We start from the raw sequence: 21,086 nt of genomic DNA on the forward strand, positions 1-21,086 counted from the left end.
CGGGTACTAATAAGATAATTGGGTCGAATGCGGGTTGTCCGTTCCCACAGCTGCGGCGTGCCAGCCATCCGTGCCGCCATCTTGGAAGCGGGTTACTGTTTTTGTGGGAGATGCAAGGAATCACCCAAAGTAGTGTACATGCCTTACTAATGCTGCGTTTAACCCCCTATAGAGCGTGATTGGACTGTTATCTGTATCACACACTTTGTTGAAATGTTTTTACAGATAAGACTACCGTGTTTCTTGGCATCCTTCATTATAGCAAGGCAGCCAGAGACTCGACGAAATATAATCTTACGGTTGTTTTGTTCGCGGTCCCACCATTGGCAGATACTGTCCTTCAAACGTTGTTTCACAAAATGCTTATAATCGAATTATGTAGTCCGATTTTTGTTTTAAGTACAAATTGAGTGGTCCTTCTTCTCTTCCCACTGCTACCCACAGTCTCTTGTCTATGTCGTTCTTAATTTAGTAGTCCTTCCTCGATGGCTCTAGTTTGAGTCCCGGCATGTAGTGAGCCGAGGAGAGGGGAGAATGCACTTCTCAGCCCTGGTCCGGAGAGCTCTCTGGGTGCAGGAGCCGATTTGTAGGTGCATCACCAGCAGGGTGCGTGTGCTTAATTTTTCTATGCTTCTGGCTGTCTGATTTGAAATTGCATACACTGTATGACATTTCCACCTTTGCAATTTTTCAGTGTCTAACATTTAAGTACTTTAGAGGTGACACTAGGTGAGTTATGGTGCATGAACAAATTAATTACAGAAATTAATGTTTTTGTGTAATTATGTGTTCTAGAAATTCAACAGCGGTAACCACGCAATGAGTTACCCAACGAGATTGATGTTTTGTATAAGGAAACCTCAACTACATTCTTAGGTCGAGGCTAGGCAGCGGTGAAGTTTACCCATTTACTGATTTTCTGTGGAGGCTCTATAGTGCCTGATTGCCCTGTGAATGACATGCCTGCACTGTAGGTATTAACTTCCTGGTAGGTTAAGCAGTGTATGATGTCAGGTCGTTCAATGTGTGAAAACGCTTAGGCAGGTGTCACATGGGGTGCTACGTAGGAGACTGTCTGAGCTAATGTTGCTAGTGGGTAAGGTTGTGTGTATTAAAGAAATCCACTAATGGGATACTTGTCACTGTATTTAGTTAATAAATTAAATCTATGCATGGGACAATGTGTGAACCGTGACCTTTACAGCAGACTGCGTTTCTATGCCCGATGCCTCCATTTTCTTCCCTTGCATACTGAGTTTGTAGATCACGCTGATCAACTGTAGAATTTGGCTGTCTTATACTACTTATATAGAAGAGCAATTCACATGACCGCTCCAGAAAAGTATGACTGACTTGATTATCACAAGGGCTACCCTCGTTTATCTGTTCATACATTGAAGAACTATCTTACTTTATGACCTGGTGCTTACTTAACTCACTCAACGTACACACTGCCATTGGTCACGCTCTGAGGCTTTTTCATTGGTTCCTACTTTTATTCCAGGACCACTAATCTTGGCTTTTCTTACACTCTCAAGGCAGTAAAACCAAATATGTGTCTCCTTACTGACTCTTAAACTTGCTCTGAGCCCAAATAAGGGACTATAGGTGGCGTTCTTGTACTGCATGCCTTCGACCAACTGTTCATCCACTCTTCTTTTTAAATATATCTTTTATTTACATTTGCAGTATCATTACAAAATAAATTTGTATTTGGTACAATAAAGAACATTCCTTTTGCAACCTGTCCCTCTGTCTTACTCCAACCCCCATGAATTGTCCTGCATGGTCCAAATTGTTTATTAGGGGCCAGCACGTGGCTGCGTAATCCACCCCACCAACACTCGCCACCCTCAACTGCAAACATCCCTCCCCTACCATGTCTGGTAACTTCCCTTCCGGTGTAGATACTTGTTTCTTAGCCACACAGTCGGTTGTTCATTCACTCTGATTGAAATCATTTGTTTCCTGTCTCCATTTTCCATGAAGAAAAATCAGTGCTTCCATTTCTTTCACCAGGGCTTCAGGCCTTTCTGCACTTTCTGGTTTCCTTCATCCCAATGCCATCCTTAGCTGGATACCACTTAATCAATATCAGTTTTCTTATTTAAAGTTTTGAACATTGTCGCCAGCATACTCGTAAGCCCTTACCAGTTCACCCCTTCAGACAACAGGAAGATAGGCGCAGGATATACACCAAGAACCTGTGCTAGTTCCTTGTTTTTAAATGAGTTCATAGCTTTCCAACCTCCTCCCTGCAAAAACATTTCCAGTTCTATCTCTAGCCATGGTCTCGAGTCTAGAGCCCTAGATCTCACCATCTCTAAACCTCAATGTAATCACTAGAGATGCAGCTGATCTTCCAATTAGCAACCTACTATTTGCTGTTTAATTAACAGCTGCAGCATGTCCACGTAACAAGCCCTCATCACACAGGACCTCTTCCAAGTCATCAGTGTACCCATCTCAACCTTTGTGCATTGCTAAATCCACGGTTTTCTTTTCACTTACTGACTGAACCATGGACTAAAAATAATTTTTGTTCCCTAGTAGTTACCTTGCATAATCTACTTTTTCACAGACGCCGAATATGCTGTTGTCAGTGGTAATGGTACTGCTCTGGTACACTGTGAGAAGTTGGCCTGATATATGATGTTTCCAATTCTGGAACCACCGGTTATCAGACCAAACAATCCCTTATGGTGTCTGGTTGTAAGTCAACCTTGTTAGACAAGCTATCCTAGGGGTAGCATGGACTAGGCAGCCTAAAGGCTTAACTTAAGAGGTCGTGTTAAGCGAGCTGTTTTACCACATGCAATCCTGTAATATCAAATGAAAGGACACCACACAAGTATATATTATAAAAATATATGTATTTATTACTAAAAACAATCCCCAGTATTCTTTATGAATAAAGGGGCACAAGCGTTAAATCAAAAGCACAGTTTAAACATACAAAGTTGCACAATTATGGATGAGGGCGGGGGGCCACTCAAACCATATACTAAACAAGTGGTATAAGAGATACCAATCGAACAGTGGTTAGGCCTAGGGCCTAGGGAATCGCTGGGAGCAGTCGGGACAAGCAATGCTGAAGTCGGGAGAGGCCCACGGGATTCGGGAGCAGTGCGGAAAGCACACGCATGCACCAATGTTAACCAATGGTGCGTAAAAGTTGTAAAGTTAAAGTTTAAGGACACTTCCGCTGAACCTAGAGGAACAAAACTTAAGACACAGACCCTAGAGATGTGTACCAGTGTGGGAACACCGGCGGAGCAAAGTTACCTCACCCACAGGAAGCGGGTGCACAGGGTCGAAGTTGAGTCGGGTTTCGTCACGCAGGCTCTTGGTGCTTGGAGCTGAAAGGGCTGCAGGCGGGGTGAAAGAGAAGTGTCCGGTGGAGTCCAAGGGTGGACTCGAGTCGAAAAGTACCTGAAAGCAGAGGGGACAGAGTCTGGGTCACTCAGCAGTGACCAGGGTGGAACCAGGACGGAACCAGGCAATGTCGGGCGCAATCAGGTGGTCGTCGAGGAGCTTCTCTCCGCTGTCACGTGGGCTATGGGGCATCTGCGACGTCCAGGAGCGGGTCACGATCTGTCCCACGAGGGCTCTCACCGTCGGCGCAGTCGGCTTCAAGTTTGGAGCAAACAACACTTGGCAAGAGCAATCCACGCGGAACCGGGAGATTGCTTCTCACTCGAACCAGGAGGGTCAGAGTGGGGGCTCCTTTTCAGGGGAGCGGGTGCAGATCTGGAGCAACCAGATTTGCAGGTCGAATTTCAAAGTTCGTCGGCACTGGGGCCACTAGCCGGCTGGCAAGTGACCGGGCCAACGCGTTGAGCCAAAAGAAGCAGAAGGGCCCCACGCAGCACTCGTCGAGTGTGGAGGGCTGAACTTCGGTGCAAGTGTGGCTCAGGGTTGGGGCTTCTCAAACCCCGGTGTACAGCTTCGAGGGTCACTCGTGGGCTGCACGGTCAGCGTCTCGTGGTCAATTCAAGATGGCGTGCCCCACGCTTCCGGTCGCCTCCACGTGTCTCAGCTCTGCAGGGACTGTGGATCGGGCTGTTGGAAGGCAGGCAAGCTTGATCTCGTCGATCTCTGTCGCTCGAGTTCCGGCGGGAACTGCGACAAAGCAGACGTCGATGGCTGGATGGTGCCTGTTTGCACAGGGTGGTCACTCCTTGACCACAAGGGAGATTCTTCAGTCTTCTACGTTGAGTAGGATGTCGAAGGGTCCAGAGTTTCGTTTCTTATGTTTCATCAGGATAATCTGAAGTGCATTGGCACTGCTCCCAGTCTTATACTAATTTTGGGGGCTGGATTACCTGCTAGGTCCCCTCCTATGGGTGGGACCCAGGAAGTGGGTGGATACACCCCCTTCCTTTGATCCAGGCCGCCCTGGCACGAGGGCTGGAGTGCCCCAGAACCGGTTTGACCGGATTATGCAAGGGGCAGCCTTGTGCGCCCCAAGCAGTGTCTGGTTTCTTTCAAACCTCCCTGCTACAATCCACTATCTCCTGTCTGGAGGGTGGTAACACCCCCCTGCGACAGGAAACCCTTTGTCCAGGCCCTATTTGGCTGAGTTTCGGTCAGCTTCAGGGGGTCAGACTTCTGTCTGTGGCAGAGGCATCCATTTTGTGGATCTAAGGTCCTTTTAGAAATTAACCGCATTTAAGTAAAGTAACATGTCTTACCCCTCTAGAGGGGTGGAATGCTATCCCCGTCGCCAGAACTGGCGAGGGGATAGTATTCCAAATCGTATGACACCTTACACGACATGTTTTGATAAAGCCAAACCAGAGTTGCTATATAACCGCGAGGATTATAAGGCACTTAAGAGTATATGGTATGGCATTATCCTGAAACAGCTTAGGGAGTTGTTCCCGACAGCTGCAGACAGGCTCAGCTCATGCTAGAGCTCCATCTCACATTAAACCACGCACTCTGCCTCCAGGATTGATGAGGCCTTCCATAGGAGTGGCTCACAGGTTAATATGTGTCCAGATATAGGTTTAGATATAGGTATACTATATCTAAGTAAGGGGTGATTACACCACCTTACCCCGGCTGAGTGATCAGCCAGTTGTGTCAATTTAAGAACCAGCCAGGGGTGGCAAAAGATATGCTGCAGCCCCTGGTAGGCCTTGGTGGCCCCTATGCCCTGGGCACCTATAGTGCATTATACAGGGGCTGACAAGGAGTCCATTTCCAATTGTGGTATGTACCTAGGGTACATGGAATCCATTTTACAGAGAGAGCAGAGGGTCTGGGGCCCTGATTAGCAGGGAACCAGGCCAACTAAGTCGAAAACCAGCTAAACACAAGGCAAAAAATCTGGGGTAACCATAGTCAGGTAGCCACCTTCCTACATACACTTTTCTCCCTTTCTCCCAGCTACAGGATTACATTAAAACACGCAACACATATTTATTCCTCTTTGGGACTGTGGTAGAGCTGACAACTACAATCTTTACTTTGAACATGGTGCTGCTAGAAAGTGCACCATGGGGATGAGAAAGGAGCTAATTTAAGCAAGGAATGAGGGGCTGGGAGTCTGTTCAATGTACACGTCATGGTAGCTGCTTGATCTCATTTGTCTTTCTATTTCTAGGTTAGCTGCTGGCTGCAATGCGCACTGCAGGCAGAGGAGAGGAGCCTCTCCTTCATCTGCACACCTCTGTGAATGGAACATTTTCCAGCATTTGCCGCAAGAATTTTAGATTCTATTAAGGACACGGAGGCAAGATTATTCTTCTCAATCTTTACTACTCAAAACACAACAGCCAATTAAAAAACAGTAAAACTTACTACATATCCCATGAGGCTTTGAACCACGCCTCTTCATCAACCCACCGCTAGTGTCTAGGCATAACATACAAAATAGAGAGGGATCATATTTTCTGCCTCTGTCTTTGCGGAAAAACGCTGTCCAACAAATAAGAGAACCTTGCCCATAAAAGGAACGAAAGAACAGCTCAAACTGATATTCAACCATGAGTCACCAAAGTCCAGAACATTGACCTCCAATGTGAAAAGGAGCTCTCCAGTACTCCAAACAGAGCCTTGAACGCAGTCCACAGAGAACAGCGACCCTTAGCTGCTTCAGTTTTGCCTGGATTCGGAGCATGAAAACCAAAGTAAGAAATTAATCCAATCTCAACCCTTACTGAATCATAAGGGCGGGAAAACATTTTAACAGTCTGTACATAACTGGCACTTTAAAGCAATGAAACCATACAGCTTACTAGTCGCAATGGGTGGGATAATCCTCGTCTCTGTGTCCTTAATAGAATCTAAAATTCTTGTCGTAAGTGCTTGAAAATGTTTGACTCTACGGCAGGACCAGAGGCTCTGATTATACTGGTTCAAAGCTGACCAACCACAACAGAAGAAACATGCACAATAGGTTTATATTAAAAAAAATATTAAACATAGAATCAGATGACCAATCAGCAGCACAAAGAATATCTTCTAAATAGATCCCAGCGCAAATGCTTTGGATGCCATGGCTCGCCTACCTGAGTGACCTCCATACCTGGAGACATCAATGCTAGCTTCCGACATGACCCAGCTGACCCAACGGGTCAAGGTCGCGGCAGAAACTGGATGGAAAGGTTTCTGAATAGTCAACAACAGAGGACCTAGAGGGTCAGCACTAACAACATAGTGCGATCTTCATAAACCTCAAAACATTTTACCATACACTAATTTGTATTGTGGGAAAAAGCTGGATAGTCAATGGACCGAGACATAGTCTTTGTCCTTTTTAGGTCTCGTGACCTACAATGCGCGCAAGCGCATTGAGGGACAGAGAATTCAAGTGCTCAAAATCCTCGTGAAACCACGGGCTTCGTTCCTGCGGTTTTCTTGAAGTTCATGTGAATCACGTGAGCAAACAAGCACGCGCATTCACGGCCGCACAGCACATCAAAGGGCTTCGTCCAGCGTGCGCTCTGCGGCTTCTCCTCCCCTAAGGCTTCTCCTCCCCTAATTAATCATGGCTGGCCGGCCGGCCCCCACACACCATCCCCCTCCGCTCTCTCCCCCACGGATTGCCCATGTACGTCTGGCAAGACCGCCGAGAAAACATCATGTGGCAGGCAATGTGCATTAAGCATGGCATGTTTTGTGAAAAGTTCTAGAAATTCGGAGTTCATAAAAGAAATTTCTTGTTGGGAAACAAATGAGAGGAGGGGGAAGAGAAGGTTGGACAGGACTGTGAGACAGTTCTATATGATAGCTCTGAACTGTAGCTAGCACCCAACAATCCCGAAGAGATCTTGGCCCAGTTGTGAAGAAAATGGCGCCCCCCCCCGAGGAAGAGTTGAAAGAGAAGAAGGACTCATTACCTGTAGACTGGTTTTTGGAGGTACGATAACCCCTGTTGACGGCTCTGTTAAAACAACCTCAGTATCCCCAGGACCTGGTGGGATAGAAGCCCGCTTGGGCTGGGTCTTGACCATAGCTTCTGCATCTGGGGTTAAAATCTCGTGGAGGACCTTGATGGTTGAAGCCACTAGTTGAGCGTCCTCTGCCGCAACCGACCTGACAAAAAAGAGAATTGAACACTCTTTTCAAGGAGGATTGTGATTTATCAAGAGACGTTAAGGTGTTCACAAATTTGGCAGTGCATTTTACAAATTGATCCCCAGACAACTGCCCCCAGCCAGGGGGCCTGGTTCAGCAGATGCAAGCTTGACCAATTGATGGTCAATCCGCAGCAGCACTGATCTGTGGTGCTCTGAGTTCATAGCGCAGTTGGCAGATCGCTCTTTGTGTCCACCGAGCCAGAACTTCGGGGTGAATGGGGACACCAGAATCCTGCGCATGGAGAGCCAGTTCCAGGATCTTCGCCAAAGGGCTGGAGACATCGAGAAGTTTATCCTGACAAGCCAGAAGGGCTCAGTCGATACCTTTCTTTGGATCTTTGTTGGACATTTTGAGGACAGTCAACAATGTGGAGTCTATGTCAGGAGTGAGTGTAGTTTTGCGAGGGAGATCAGGCCTAGGTGATTCGGACTTGATCCGGGATCAGACTTCTTTCTCTAAGCTTCTGTGGAGGAATTGTTCCATATAGTCAGCAACCGCAGGAGTCCAATCTGAAGAGCTGGGGTGGAAATATCTGAAGAGTCAAACGTGAACGCAGTGGAGTGAAGGGATGGGGAGTGGGAACGTTTGTGTTTTAGAGCATTTAGGTTCGTGGGACTTGTGAGAAGAAGTGGAGTCAGTATCCGTGTCAGCAGTGGGGAAGTGCACGTGGGTTGGGGAGTCTGTCGAGTCCCAGCACTGGAAGCGCAATCCATCTTTTTTTTTTTTGTAATTAAACTTTATTATGCATTTGGAAGACATGTCGCGGTGCACCATCAGCATACGCTCTGCTAAGCGAGCAAACATAAACACTCCCATGGCACATAGATCCATTTCGGTATTGCTATGCTGGTGTCCAAATGCCTACACTTTGCCCTCAAGAGTTTCAGTATTGAGTGTTGGCTAGGCACATGTCAATAAGTACGCGTTATCCTTCCACACCTGCTAGCGCATTTTAGTAATTGTATCATAATGGGGCCTAGAAGGGTCCGAAAAGAGGGGGGGTAGAAAGAGGGAGAGAAGGAACACCCGAGGGAGAGAGGCGAATAGGAGGCCTACAAGCTCATCAAGACGTTGTGAAATAGGCTGTAGGGCCGAGCTGAAGGCTTTATCAAGGGAATTCTGGACTGATTTATCAATAACCTTTTCTTGGTCCTCGTAATAAAAATCCTCATCTTTATTTGGGCCATAGGTTTCAAGACCCTGATCAAATGCCTCGTAATCAGACATAGTCACTGGAGGGGAGATCCCCACAATCAAAATCCCCAGAGGGGAGTAAGGGTCTTCCAGAGGTACACAGGAAGGTGAAATCTAAATTATTACAACCCTGCGCAGCTCAATGGGTCAGGACGTCAATTGGAGCATCCCCGGGAGAGGTGGCACCAGCGTGTAATTTGGAAAGCAGTAGAGGTCAAGAGAAAGACGCCCCGGCAAGCTTTCCTGGAAATGCGCATGTGTAGCCCAATTGGGCTACATATGCGATCTCACTCCCGATCTGCGGCTGCGCGAAAGCGCGAGACAATGAAAGGAAAATAAAGGCAAGAAATGGGGAAAACCAAAAGAAAACCAAAGTGCAACACGCACCCAAAAGGGAAAGGGAAACGGACCACAAGCGATCGCGCAACGTAACAGGTTCGCAGCACCAAATCCTGAAATTAAAACTTAATAAGCAACCAGAAATACAGCACTCAAAGCGTGATCAGAGTAACATCCCAAGAAAAGGCAATATACATAAAATAATAAAAGTACAGTGTGAATGACGAAATGGAGAGGCACTTATCTTAACTGCGGAGCAACTAAGAAAGAGACAGAAAAGATGGTGCCTCTCTATTTTGTATGTTATTCCTAGACTCTATTGGTGGGTTGATGAAGAGGCTTGGTTCAAAGCCTCGTGCTAGATGTAGTATGTTTTACTGTTTTTTCATTGGCTGCTGGGTTTTGAGTAGTAAATGTTCATAAGCATAATCTGAGCCTCCCGTCCGGCCATAGAATCAGTCTGGGACTTGTATACACAACTCTCTAAGGTCTATGTAGCTTCAGCAGTCTGAAGAGGTTTCCAGTTGGTTCTCTGCTTGTGTTTAGTGTACAACATCCATGCTAGGAGCTCTGGAGAATCACTTTAATCTTGTCTTTGCACTTTTAGTCTCAAGGACTTTTCACTGCTCCCTCCCTCCCACCAGACTAACAAAATTCAATAATTGATCAAAATGTTTTCCATTCTTCCCATATTCCTCTCAAGGACTGTTGTTGCTTTAGTGTACGTATTCTGGTATTCCTACCTTCTTCCTTTTATACTGTATTCATTCTCAGATTTAAAATACATCGGTCAGTTTTCGGGAACTGGTAAATATCGCTATGCTTTTTGGTCCCCAGGGATTTTGCTATGTATTTATTGATTGTGTTTTGTAATATAGTGCAAGCTTGTCGCTTTACAGCCACTTCAGGTAGAACTCAACTCCCAACTCCTGATAACAGTAATCTCGAATCGGGGATCCTGGTATTACTCTAGCATTTCACTCACCAGTTCCAAAGTCTTTGCAGTATTAGACAAGATAGAGTGTTCTGCACTAACTAACACAAACTCATTAATATGTTTATTGTAACTAACAGCATTTTTCCTGCCAATTATTGCAGAGTCCTAAAGTGATACTTTTTCACACTGAACATGCGAAAAGGGATCAGAAGACCCATCAACAAAGAGCCTTTCCAGACTTGCATGTGAGTACTAAACATTTTCCCATTTGTGTTCTTGCTGTATGTAGTCTTTACTGACATCGATGGACAATTTATGCAATATGCAAAGTGATGTAAAAACCAATTCAGTTTGGATAAGGAAGCACGAAATGTGGCGAGGGGCCAAGTACCTTGTTTAGACTTGCGTAGTAAGCCAAGGAACATTTTGCTGAAGCGTTATGGACTTGCTTTAGCAGATTAGCTGGCTTTTGGGGGTGTCTTGGTAAAAGCTATCACCATAATCTAATGGAGTTTGGAAGATGGTGCTAATTTTTTGAGTGCCAAATGGCAGATATAGGAAACATACACATAAGGCTTTTGGAGAAGCTTAAACAGAATTTGGCCCAACATTTTCAGTTTTTCCATGGTGAGGTTTTGGTCCAACACAGAACCTAGGTTTTTCAATACCTCGACCTAAGTGAAACAGGTTCCTACTGCAGAAAGCCGGAGTTTCATGTCTCAGTGAGGTGAGTAAAAAGTGGGAATCAACACATCAGTCTTTGAGGGGTTTAGCTTGAGGTGGCTTTTAAGCCTCCGAGATTTAACTGAGGGAAGAACTTCATCTAGGGGCGAGTCATGAGATTCACATTACAAGCAGGTTATCATCTGCGCACATGAAAACCCAATTTTGGTAATTGTCTATATTATAAGATTTGCCAGGGGGCTCATGTATATATGGTGGAAATTGACAGTGACGAGGCTCACTTCTGGTGTAAATAAAATTCAGTCAACCTAGCTAAAGGAGGGTTCAGCAGTGAATAATATCAGTCAGATAAAAAAGAGGCCATTCATTTAATTTTACATGCAAGTGAGTAGAGTAACAAAAGATAATTGAATCACTATTCAAAATAAAATGATATAATATCCATGCAGATAAATTCAAAAGTAAGACTGATCTTTATCAATCAAGTTTTTATGGCATGGCCAGTCAATAAAAAATGTATACGATGAAAAAAGCACAGCATATCCCATTTATTTCACAGAACAAAAATAAGGTTGATAAAAAGAGATGTTAAGGAGAAGTGCCGACAAAGCAGCAATTCATGATGGCAAGAAGTATATGTTTGATTCTGAAGTTGACTATATTTTATTCTAAATCATCATAGAGTCCAGTAAAAAACACATATAGTCAGCAATACTGAAACAGCGTCCTTCATGTTTAGGCCTTCATCTTGCTTGTGGCACCCAAGAGTGCCACAAAATTGTGTTATTGCAAATTAATTAATTTTGTTTATCGTATAATACTAAACATGCCTTTTTGCTTTGCGTATCCCCTCATTACGTCTCGCCTAGGCAGTGCTTGCGCTGTCTCTTCGAGACATGCTGTATTCAGGTATGGACTTTAAGCTCCGCTCATTTTCTGCCCATCTTTTCAATTGGCTCCTATACTGTCCTTTTGTAAATGGTGGCTTTTGATCTTTGAATAGGCCTAGTAGTCCCTCCTTTTTTTGTGTTCTTACTTCCCATGACGACAACCCCTCTTAAATGTGTCCTTACTCTTTAGATTTCATTTACAGTTAGTGAGCACTATTTAGTTAATTAATGTCTTGCTGAAGCAGGCACGACATGCTGTCCGGCTTTTGCAAGCCACCCTGGTTTGTAGTTGCTGAATGAGGCACGACATATTATCCCCTTCTACAACCGGCGATGCTGCATAGGAGGTAATTTGTGTAAAGTATGCTTTACTGTTCAATTTGCAAGTTATGTAATTTTTTACGATTTATTTTACTAGCATTCGTGGCACGCCGAGCTTTAGCTTCACACGTTTAAAGCTAAAGCGTGGCATGTAGAGTTTGCTTCAAAAGTAAATAAATAGAAAAAAGGCATGGGGCCGTCATGTTTGTTTTCAATTTTTTTTGTAGCAATCACGGCACGCTGCTCTTTTGCTTTAAGCATTTGAAGTGAAAGCGCAGCGTGCCATGATTGCTACAAAAGGAAATAAATAGAAAAAACTGCGGCGGACACTGCTTTCTTTTTTTTCTATGTATTTACTTTTGTTACAATTGCGTCGCACCACGCTTTAGCTTTAAACATCTCAAGCTAAAGCGCAGTGTGCCGCCATTGCTACAAACGTAAATAAATAGAAAAAATATATACGCAGTGATCCTATAGGGTTGGTTCATAGCGAGAGCCATGCCTCAAAGAGGCCTCCCATTCCCTCTTCCTCCACCCACACAGCGCAGTCTGCGGGTCTCTTTCATCCTTGCAAGCAGCTGCGGTGTTCAACACTGGAAGTCCCTGGTAGCAGTTCTCTACTGGAAAAGCAAGGTGAATAAACCAAAATATGACTTATTTATATTATTAAACACACGGTGTGCAGCTTGTAAGTGCAGCTTTTTGTTTAGAGCTGTCAGTATTGGAATTGTGGAACAGGGTCCAATACCCGGCATTAGCTCAACATCCTGTGAATCTGGGCAAATTACATACCTAAACAAGCATTTGCAATAATATAGGTCTTGCATTATGTGGGGGCCACCAGCCTTTTTCCCCCCAATTGTTTTCTTTTGTAGCAATCGTGGCACGCTGCTCTTTAGCTTTAAACATTTGAAGTTAACGTGCGGCTTGGCGTGATTGCTGCAGAAGTAAATATTTTAAAAAAAATCTATTTATTTACTTTTGTTACAATCGCGGCATGCCACTCTTTTGCTTTAAACGAAATAAAATGAAAACACATGCATGAAAATAATACACATCGTGTTTAAACCATGGACTAAAATGCTCTATTCCAAAACACACCACAACAAGAATATGCTTGGAGCGTACGTGAAAACACCACTATGTGCAACTAAAATCTAAAATGTGAACTTTCAAATCTTTATCCCAAGTGCACCATATTCAAATAATTCCTAATGTTTTAACAACTACATGCATTTATTTATGTTTATTTTCGTTAGTATTTACGCACCATTTGTGTTGTGCATGTTTTGGCTCACAATATCACAGTTTTAGTTGGTCACATGCACGTTTCACTTTTTTTCAGGTTGGTTTGTATCATTCTGTCACAGCAGTTGCACGATACCATTGTAGTATTTTGTCATTTTTCATGCTACTGGGGATGTTGGGTTACGTGGCATGGTTATGACATCATATACTTTGAGTATCTGATGTACTTTGTTAAACAGCACTTTCACTAAGGGACTAGAAAGTTGTGGCACTTGCTGCAGGTAAAGTTTAGTTTAATTTAGTCTTTTTAGTTTTTCTGTCACTGGGGCACTTCCGATAAAGATTTACATGTTCCCGTTTTCGGTTTTACCTGCACGTAGTGGTGTTTTCACGTGCGCTCCAAGCAAATTCTTGTTGCGGGGTGTTTTGATATAGAACATGTTTAGCCCATGGTTTAAACACTGTGCGTATTGTTTTCATGAATAGGTTTTCATTTATTGAATGCACTTACTGAAGGGTCGTTTTCATTGAACATCGCATAGTTTCATCTTACATAAGTATTTTTTTTTTGTTTTTAAATCTCCCAGGATGTTGATTTGATATGGGGGGGTTGCTGCTGGTTCTGATTCAGAGTTGTTCTTTCTATTTTTAGTTTAGTTATGTTACCCCCTGAAGATGGCAATTTTCCCAAAATACATTGGGTCGATTTTATTCACATTGTGACATAAGGAACAGGGATACCTAGTAACAGCCGGTGGTACTGCACCCTTTCCTTGCTTCGTGCATTTGCTTTTCTTACTTATGCTACTGATGGGATATTTCTAAGGAAAAACAAATTAAAAAGATTATCATTTGCAACCACAATAGCTCCAAATGTCACTAATGCGATTCCTATTGGATTGCAAATGCTTCTTTTTGATATAGGAAACAAGCCATTTTATCCTGAGAGCTTATTTAAAAGAACAACAAATAAAAGAAATTGGGGGATACCTCGTCCAGCCACTCAGTGGGAAGGACTATTGAATTTGCAAATGTATATCTTTTTTTGGCCAGGGAAGAGCACTCATCCTAAATGTAAGGTAAAAGCTTCTCAATATTTGTGGCTATTTAGTTGTTTTAGGTGGCTCTGTAAAATATAAGCACAATTGATTGTTTCTGGCTTGCAATCCTATACAATATATTTTGCTGATAAAACACCTCTTTAAGGATTCTAAGATATTGTGAACAAATGCCCTCTGGATTGACCCTAATATTTGATTCATTTTGTGTGAGCCACATGAACTTTTCAGCATCAGCCACTAAATGGATCCACTAAGATGCTTCTCTAAAACTACTACCTGAGGATTAATCCACAAGCATATCCAACAAGCATTGGAAATGCAATAGGTCTCGCACCATTAGAGTTAGTGCTTTTAGAATTGTTTATGGGTTTTTTTTGTAAATGTTTAGCATTTTTGTTTCCTGTAGCCAATGCTAAAGTATTACAAATAAAAAAAGCCATAAACATTTCTAAAAGCTCTAACTGAAATGGTCGGAGAACTATTGCACTGTGTGAGGGTGAGTGTGAGTGAGTGTGAGTGAGTGTGAGTGAGGGGGTGAGGGTGAGTGAGGGTGAGTGAGGGTGAGGGGTTGAGGGTGAGGTGTTGAGGGTGAGTGAGGTGTTGAGGGTGAGTGAGGGTGAGGGTGAGTGAGGGGTTTTGGGTGAGTGAGGGTGAGGGGGAGTAGTTGAGGCTGAGTGAGAGTGAGGGTGAGTGAGGGGTTGAGGGTGAGGGGTTGAGGGTGAGTGAGTGAGGGTGAGGGGTTGAGGGTGAGTGAGGGTGAGGGTGAGTGAGGGTGAGGGGTTGAGGGTGAGTGAGGATGAGTGAGAGTGAGGGTGAGTGAGGGGTTGAGGGTGGGGGGTTGAGGGTGAGTGAGGGGTTGAGGGTGAGTGAGGGTGAGGGTGAGGGGTTGAGGGGGAGGGGTTGAGGGTGAGTGAGAGTGAGTGAGGGTGAGGGGTTGAGGGTGGGTGAGGGTTTGAGGGTGAGGGGTTGAGGGTGAGTGAGTGAGGGTGAGGTGTTGAGGGTGAGGGGTTGGCGATTCTAAGGTGGCCCCTTACTGCAAAACTGGTTGCGGAAATCCTGGTGCATGAGCTGGACTGCTGCTGGGGCGCATTGGTGCTGTTACAAGGGTGTAAGTGCAGCAAAATCACCCGATTGAGCGCTGGGCGCTGCGCATCTAAAATGACGGCAGCGCACTGAGGGGGAGACTTCCACCGGCTGCGGCAACGGGAGATGTGCACTCTGTTTGTGAGCGGCTGGGAGGCGATTCGGCGTGCAGACTCACAGCGGAAAACTGCGGAGGCGGCAGTCCTGGGGGAGAAGTCTGGAGGGCGAGATCGCCTTAACCTTCCTGTGGTGCACTACGCTCCCAAGATGGCAGTTATGGGATGCGGGCGGAGGCCTGATGCCGACGAAGGTGAGAGGCAGACCGAGGCGGTGAGGCGAGGAGGTGCTGAATGCTGGAGTTTCTTTGTAGCTCGGGACCTGGTTCAAGCAGCTGTAGGGACCACCAGCAACCAGGTTTGATGTCCTTGCGTGGCAGGCCGCGTTGTTTGGGGGAGCACGTTTGGGTGAGGTGGCGAGCCTGCGAGTATATTGAAGTTACAGTAGGAGAACGGGTGCGTTTGCCTGTGCTGGATTTTATTCATGCAGTCAGGATTAGCACGGTCGGGCAACTCATGTGTGGGATAAGAGAAGGGCGATCCAGCACCGGGCTAAGGGGGAGCGTGGCAATTACAGCACCGGGCTAACGAGGACAGATCCAGCACCGGGCTATGGCAGAGGAGATCCTCCGGACCGGGCGGGGTAAAGAAAAGGGGAGCCAGCAAGAGGATAAATAAACGGAGACCTCGCAAAACCGAGTTAAAAACGGGAGAACGATATATCAAGCACTGGAGGTAAAAAGGGGGAAACATCGCGAAGGTTAAAAGGGTAATATTTAGTAAAAGCGGTTCAAGTTTGAGTAAGAATAGATCATCCAGGGCAGCTAAAGGAAACAAGACGGAGGGAAGAGAGGGGAGGGGGGAGGAGAAATGCGTCTCGGCCGGAGCAGGGGGCGGAGCAGGGAGAGCGGGCTTTGGAATGTAATTGACACGGCCGGCCGGTCGTGAAACTGAAAGCATGGCCGGCCGGCCGTGAAAGCCTTTGATGCGGCAGGGGAAATGCGAGACGGCGGGAAGGGGAGGGGGCGGAGCGGGTAAACAAAGACGGACGTGCACGCGCTTTTAAGCTCAATGCGCATGCGCATTGAGCTTAAAAGTCACGGGCACTGCAAGGAATCGCCACGATTCCTTGCAGTGTGGATAAAGAGTGGATAAGTCCCAATACTCTCGCTTGCTCGATGCGCATGCGCATCGACAGGCGAGACCTAAAAAGAGGATGGGGTTCAATTCTACAGCCTCTTCTATTGATAAAGAGTCTAGCTTCATCTTTAGGAAATGTATTCGGGGGCCTGAATATAAAATAGCCTACGTAAGAAAATTCCCATCTACTTTTATTGGCTTACATCCCGCGTGGACCCTTAGCTGTGCTTCATGTAAGACTGCTAATACAAATTTTTCATATTAGATTAGAAGGGGTGCTGAGAGACCAATATTCACCTAACTATTGGAAAATGTATTGAACTACAACTGTATGCAGCAATATTCACTCACTTCTTATAGCTAGCTGTGTGCACAGTTTTTCACAATTAGAGCCCGAAACATATTGAATATTTGTTTAATAAAAACTTCCTCCACCAAATTGCAGGGGTAAGAGCTGCAAAGGACTCTACCCTCTACTGAAGCTGAATTTCACTGGATGCTATGTTCAAAGAGGTGTACATCTTGTTTAGCTCCTTGCCTGCCGGGCTGATTCCCCCACTGTGCTGGGGGGAGGGGGGCGCGCACAGCGCCCCCGTGCTCGTGACGAGCTCAGCTAGTCATGAGCCACGGTGGCCGTGTGCTCATGATGAGCTGAGCTCGTCACGGCCACACCCGTTTCTGTGGAACGTTCAGCACAGCGGGGGAATTAGCCCCGCGTGCGAGCGTTGTGGCCGTTATGACGTGCTCAGCTCGTCATGAGCACACGGCCACCGTGGCTCATGATGAGCTGAGCTCGTCATGAGCATGGGAGGGGTTAACTAATTAACTACGCTAATAACTGCATCAGGTATTGCAGCATAACTCTTTGGGCCTAGGACCAACAGCGAATAAAAACTCTTCTGCTCTGAGACATAGTAGCAATGTTGTGATCCTACTGGCCTTTGTGATTAGCATCTCTTTCCAGGAGGAAGATCTGGTGTACAGTGTCAGGTTGTTCCATGCTTTAGGAGCGAGGCAGGAAAAGGCGTGACCACCGGATCTGGTTTTGAGTATGTGGGTCAGGGTATGCAAGTAGGAGTCCTGCTGAGTGGAGATGTCTAGTAGGTAAGTGTAGGTTTATGCAGTTTTTTAGGTACATGGGGCTAATATTGTTTGAGGCTTTGTATATGTGCGTGATGAGTTCAATCCCAAAAACTTTGTTTCGCATGTCAAAGGCGCACATACAAAGTACAGACAAATGCATTTGAAGAGTGCTCGTTTGAGCCAGTAGAGCTTTTTGAGTTGCAGGGTCAATGAGTGTGGGGGATGGGAGGTTGAGGGTGAGCCTGGCCACTGAGGTTTGTTTGGTTTAAAGTCCGCTGGCCAGTTGATCATTGGTTCCAGCATAATGTGTTTGGGTTTTCTAACTTGCTGGAAATGAGGCCTTGGGTGACAGTTCTGGGAGTGTTGGTCCGAACCATTTCAAGATCTTCTTGGGCATCTGGATTGCACAGAAGCAGGATATATGGACTATTTTCACTTGCCATCATGAGTTGGTTGTTGATTACTGTCCATGGTTCTTTGCAAGGAGGGTTCTGTGTCCGAGTTTGGCAGGCCACTTGGTGGAGAGCCAGAGCGAGGTGTCTTTGCCGAAGACTAGTACTTCTGTCTTGTCTGTGTTGAGCTTGATACAGTTGGTTTTCATCCATCTATTGACTTCGTTCATGTGGGTGGAGAAATTAGTCCAGGTGTTTGGTATCTCGCCAGAGGAGAGTATGATCTGGGTGCCTTCTGCATAGGATATGAGGTTGATTCCGACGGTGCAGATAATGCTGACGAATGTAGTCATTAAACGGAGTGGGGCTGAGGATTTTTACAGCACTTTGCAGATGAGGTTGATGGAGTCTGAGGTGAATGGGGCCAGACTAACTGACTGGGTGAGATCAATAACTAGTGGGTAATGGGTCCCGATCCTTTGCAATTCTTGGATATTAGAGCCATATAGTTGTGGTTCACTTGTCCTTGACAATTGACCCCTTCCCCATTATTGATACTATGCTTGAAGATGTGCCAGAACAAGTCAAGATCGTAACTCTTTTTCAGGAAAAAAAATCTAATTTAATGCTTTCTTAAGAAGTCTTTATGATGCTTGACTCTTTCCAGAATTCAGAGTTCTGTAGAACAAGAAAGGATCAAGAATCCATAAATCAAAAAAGGTAAAGTTACAGCCAACACGTGTTTCGCCCCCTTACAACGGCTGTCTGGCCTGTGGTTTCCTCAGGGTGTGATTATAAATTAGTGTCGGGATGTAGTCCTTTAACCGGCGCTGCGAAAAAAAATGGGTATTTAGAATGGAGAACGTCCGGTCACTGGCGTCTTATCTGAATCATTCGGCATCAGCACTGACTGGGTGCGTCCTGTCTTGAAGTAGCAAATCCAGTGAAGTGCTGGACCTTGGATTCCAGCTGTGTACTGTCGTTGGATAGGGATGGGAGACGGTGTCAAAAACTGCAGAAAGATCTAGTATAATGAGGGCCTCAGTGACACCTCAGTCTATGATCATCCAGATGTTGTCCGCACAGGGGCGAGGGTGGTCTTTGTACTGTGGTTGAGCCTGAATTCCGATTGAGTGATATTGAAGAGTTTGTTGTCAGTGAGATGTGTGGCTAGGAATTAGTTTATCTTTTCTGTGCCTTTTGCTGGGTAAGGTAGCTGGCAAATAGGCCTGTAGTTGGCTACGTTCTTCCGGTCTGCTTGTTTCTTGTCAATGGGACACACTGTTTTGTGTTTCCAGGCATCCGGTTAGGTGGCTGTGATGATTGAGTCTTTCAGGAACAGGATGAGGGTTACGCTGATGGGGCCAGCTCCTTTAATGAATGCGTTGTTGGTGCGGTGGTCCAAGGATGCTCCAGAGTGTATGGACTGCGTGCCTGTTTTGATTTCTTAATTGGTGGTCGAGGATGGTCGTCTGAGTGTTGGTAGAGATGGTTTGGAGAGCTGCGAGGGTGGAAGAGTCTTGTTGGGGCTCAAAGTTTTCATAGATGCTCGTGATCGTGTTGCTGAAGAACAGGAACAGCTGGCCTCCTAGGTCCTGAGAGGTGTATATGCTGGTGTAGCTTGCTGCCGAGACATGAAGTTTTCCTCTGTGGAAAAGATTTCCTTGGCGCTATTGGTGCCGTTTTCGATGTGATCAGTGAGTGCAGAACGTTTGGTGGCTCGGATTTGCTGTTATTAGCATTTGTGGGTAGATTTGTAGCTGCTTATGTTGCTGTCCTTCTGGTTGAGTCACAAAATGTACTTCGCCGTGACATACATGTCACTGCTACTTATAGTCCACCTAGGAGATGAAAATACTCTGATTTGTTTGACGTGCAATAAATTAAGAATCTCTTCAGCTTGTGAGTAGTTAATGTTGACCCTAGCAATCACCTCACAGTTTCAGTTTTTAACAGTCCATTGCTGACTTCCATTTCTCCATCATATCTAGCTCCCTCTTTCAGTTTGTTTACCCTTTCCCCCCCAGAAAAATAACCTTTTACTCACTTTGCCCCTCTAGCCATTCATGTGTTTGATCGACTGACTGTTCTTACAGGTCTTTATGTAAGACTGTTGCTTTGAGTGATCCTCTTGCTTGCATGTAGTGAGCAGTCACCTCTTTTTGTAGATGGTCAGTTGTGCCACTCTTCTAGGTGCAAATATCAAAGAGCTCTTGATTCAGCACTCTAGAATCCTTAGGAGCTACTCTTCCCTTCAGTATATTTCTTGCCCATTATGGTATGCATTGCCTTTTATTCATTTATCATTGTATTTGCTGCTCCATGTAGCAGAAACTCAGATGGAGCATTGTTTCCCTACATTCATCCTGTTTGATTCAGATCTTCCTCAGCGTGGTCCTCACTAACTCCCACCGTGGTGCTCCTTATGGGAGCTCTGTTGGTAGGTTGGCCTATATCCTTGAAAACTGGCCTGTAGGCCTTTGCAAGGCATCCCTTCCTTACAGGCTTCCCTGTATCTTCTTATGTGTGTTTCATGAGTGCATCCAAGTCCTCAGAACCTCCACAGGCTCTATCTTGAATGGCTGCTTGCATTTAGATGTGGAAAAGTGGAGTGGAAAAGAGCTCCTATCGCTTTCCTCCATGTGCCAAGAATGTAAAAGCATGCTCCATCGGGTCGATTGCATCTTCCCCAAAGGCTTGCTCATTGCACTCATGTATACCACCTGTGCAAGGGTATCAGGAATGGAATTACAAGTGGAAAATGCCTCCTTTAGAAGGGAGCCTCCAGCCTCATCACACAGGTCCTCTGAAGCCACCAGACGGGTGACCGCGCGATGATTGACGGATACATTTGTAGTGCTAATTTGAGATCTTTGGTCACGTTACTAAATCCCTCTGCATCTTGTAAAGAATGTAGTCCGCACACCTACAGTGAGTCCTGGAGAAGGAATGATTGGTCTTCAGATAGGATGAACATGCAAGCACAGCATCCATTTTGAGACTTGTACTCAGAAAAGGGAAAAAGATAGCGCTGCAGGTATATCTGGGTAGACAGAATGATGGTAGTG

The 21,086-nt window shown here is 45.4% G+C and overlaps 1 protein-coding gene across 1 annotated transcript in view; it reads left to right on the forward strand.

Moving 5' to 3' along the window:
• The first annotated feature begins 430 nt into the window (after nucleotides 1-430).
• Nucleotides 431-21,086, forward strand: part of TARS2 (threonyl-tRNA synthetase 2, mitochondrial) — a 180,001-nt gene continuing 159,345 nt past the window's right edge. Inside the window, exons 1-2 of the mRNA XM_078671425.1 lie at nucleotides 431-606; nucleotides 10,222-10,305. Of these exons, the coding sequence (XP_078527551.1) occupies nucleotides 535-606; nucleotides 10,222-10,305 (156 nt within the window). The 5' untranslated portion in view covers nucleotides 431-534. The remainder of the gene's footprint in view (nucleotides 607-10,221; nucleotides 10,306-21,086) is intronic.

The sequence above is a fragment of the Lissotriton helveticus genome, chromosome 12 (assembly GCF_964261635.1).
Source record: "Lissotriton helveticus chromosome 12, aLisHel1.1, whole genome shotgun sequence".
NCBI classification, from domain to species: Eukaryota; Metazoa; Chordata; class Amphibia; order Caudata; family Salamandridae; genus Lissotriton; species Lissotriton helveticus.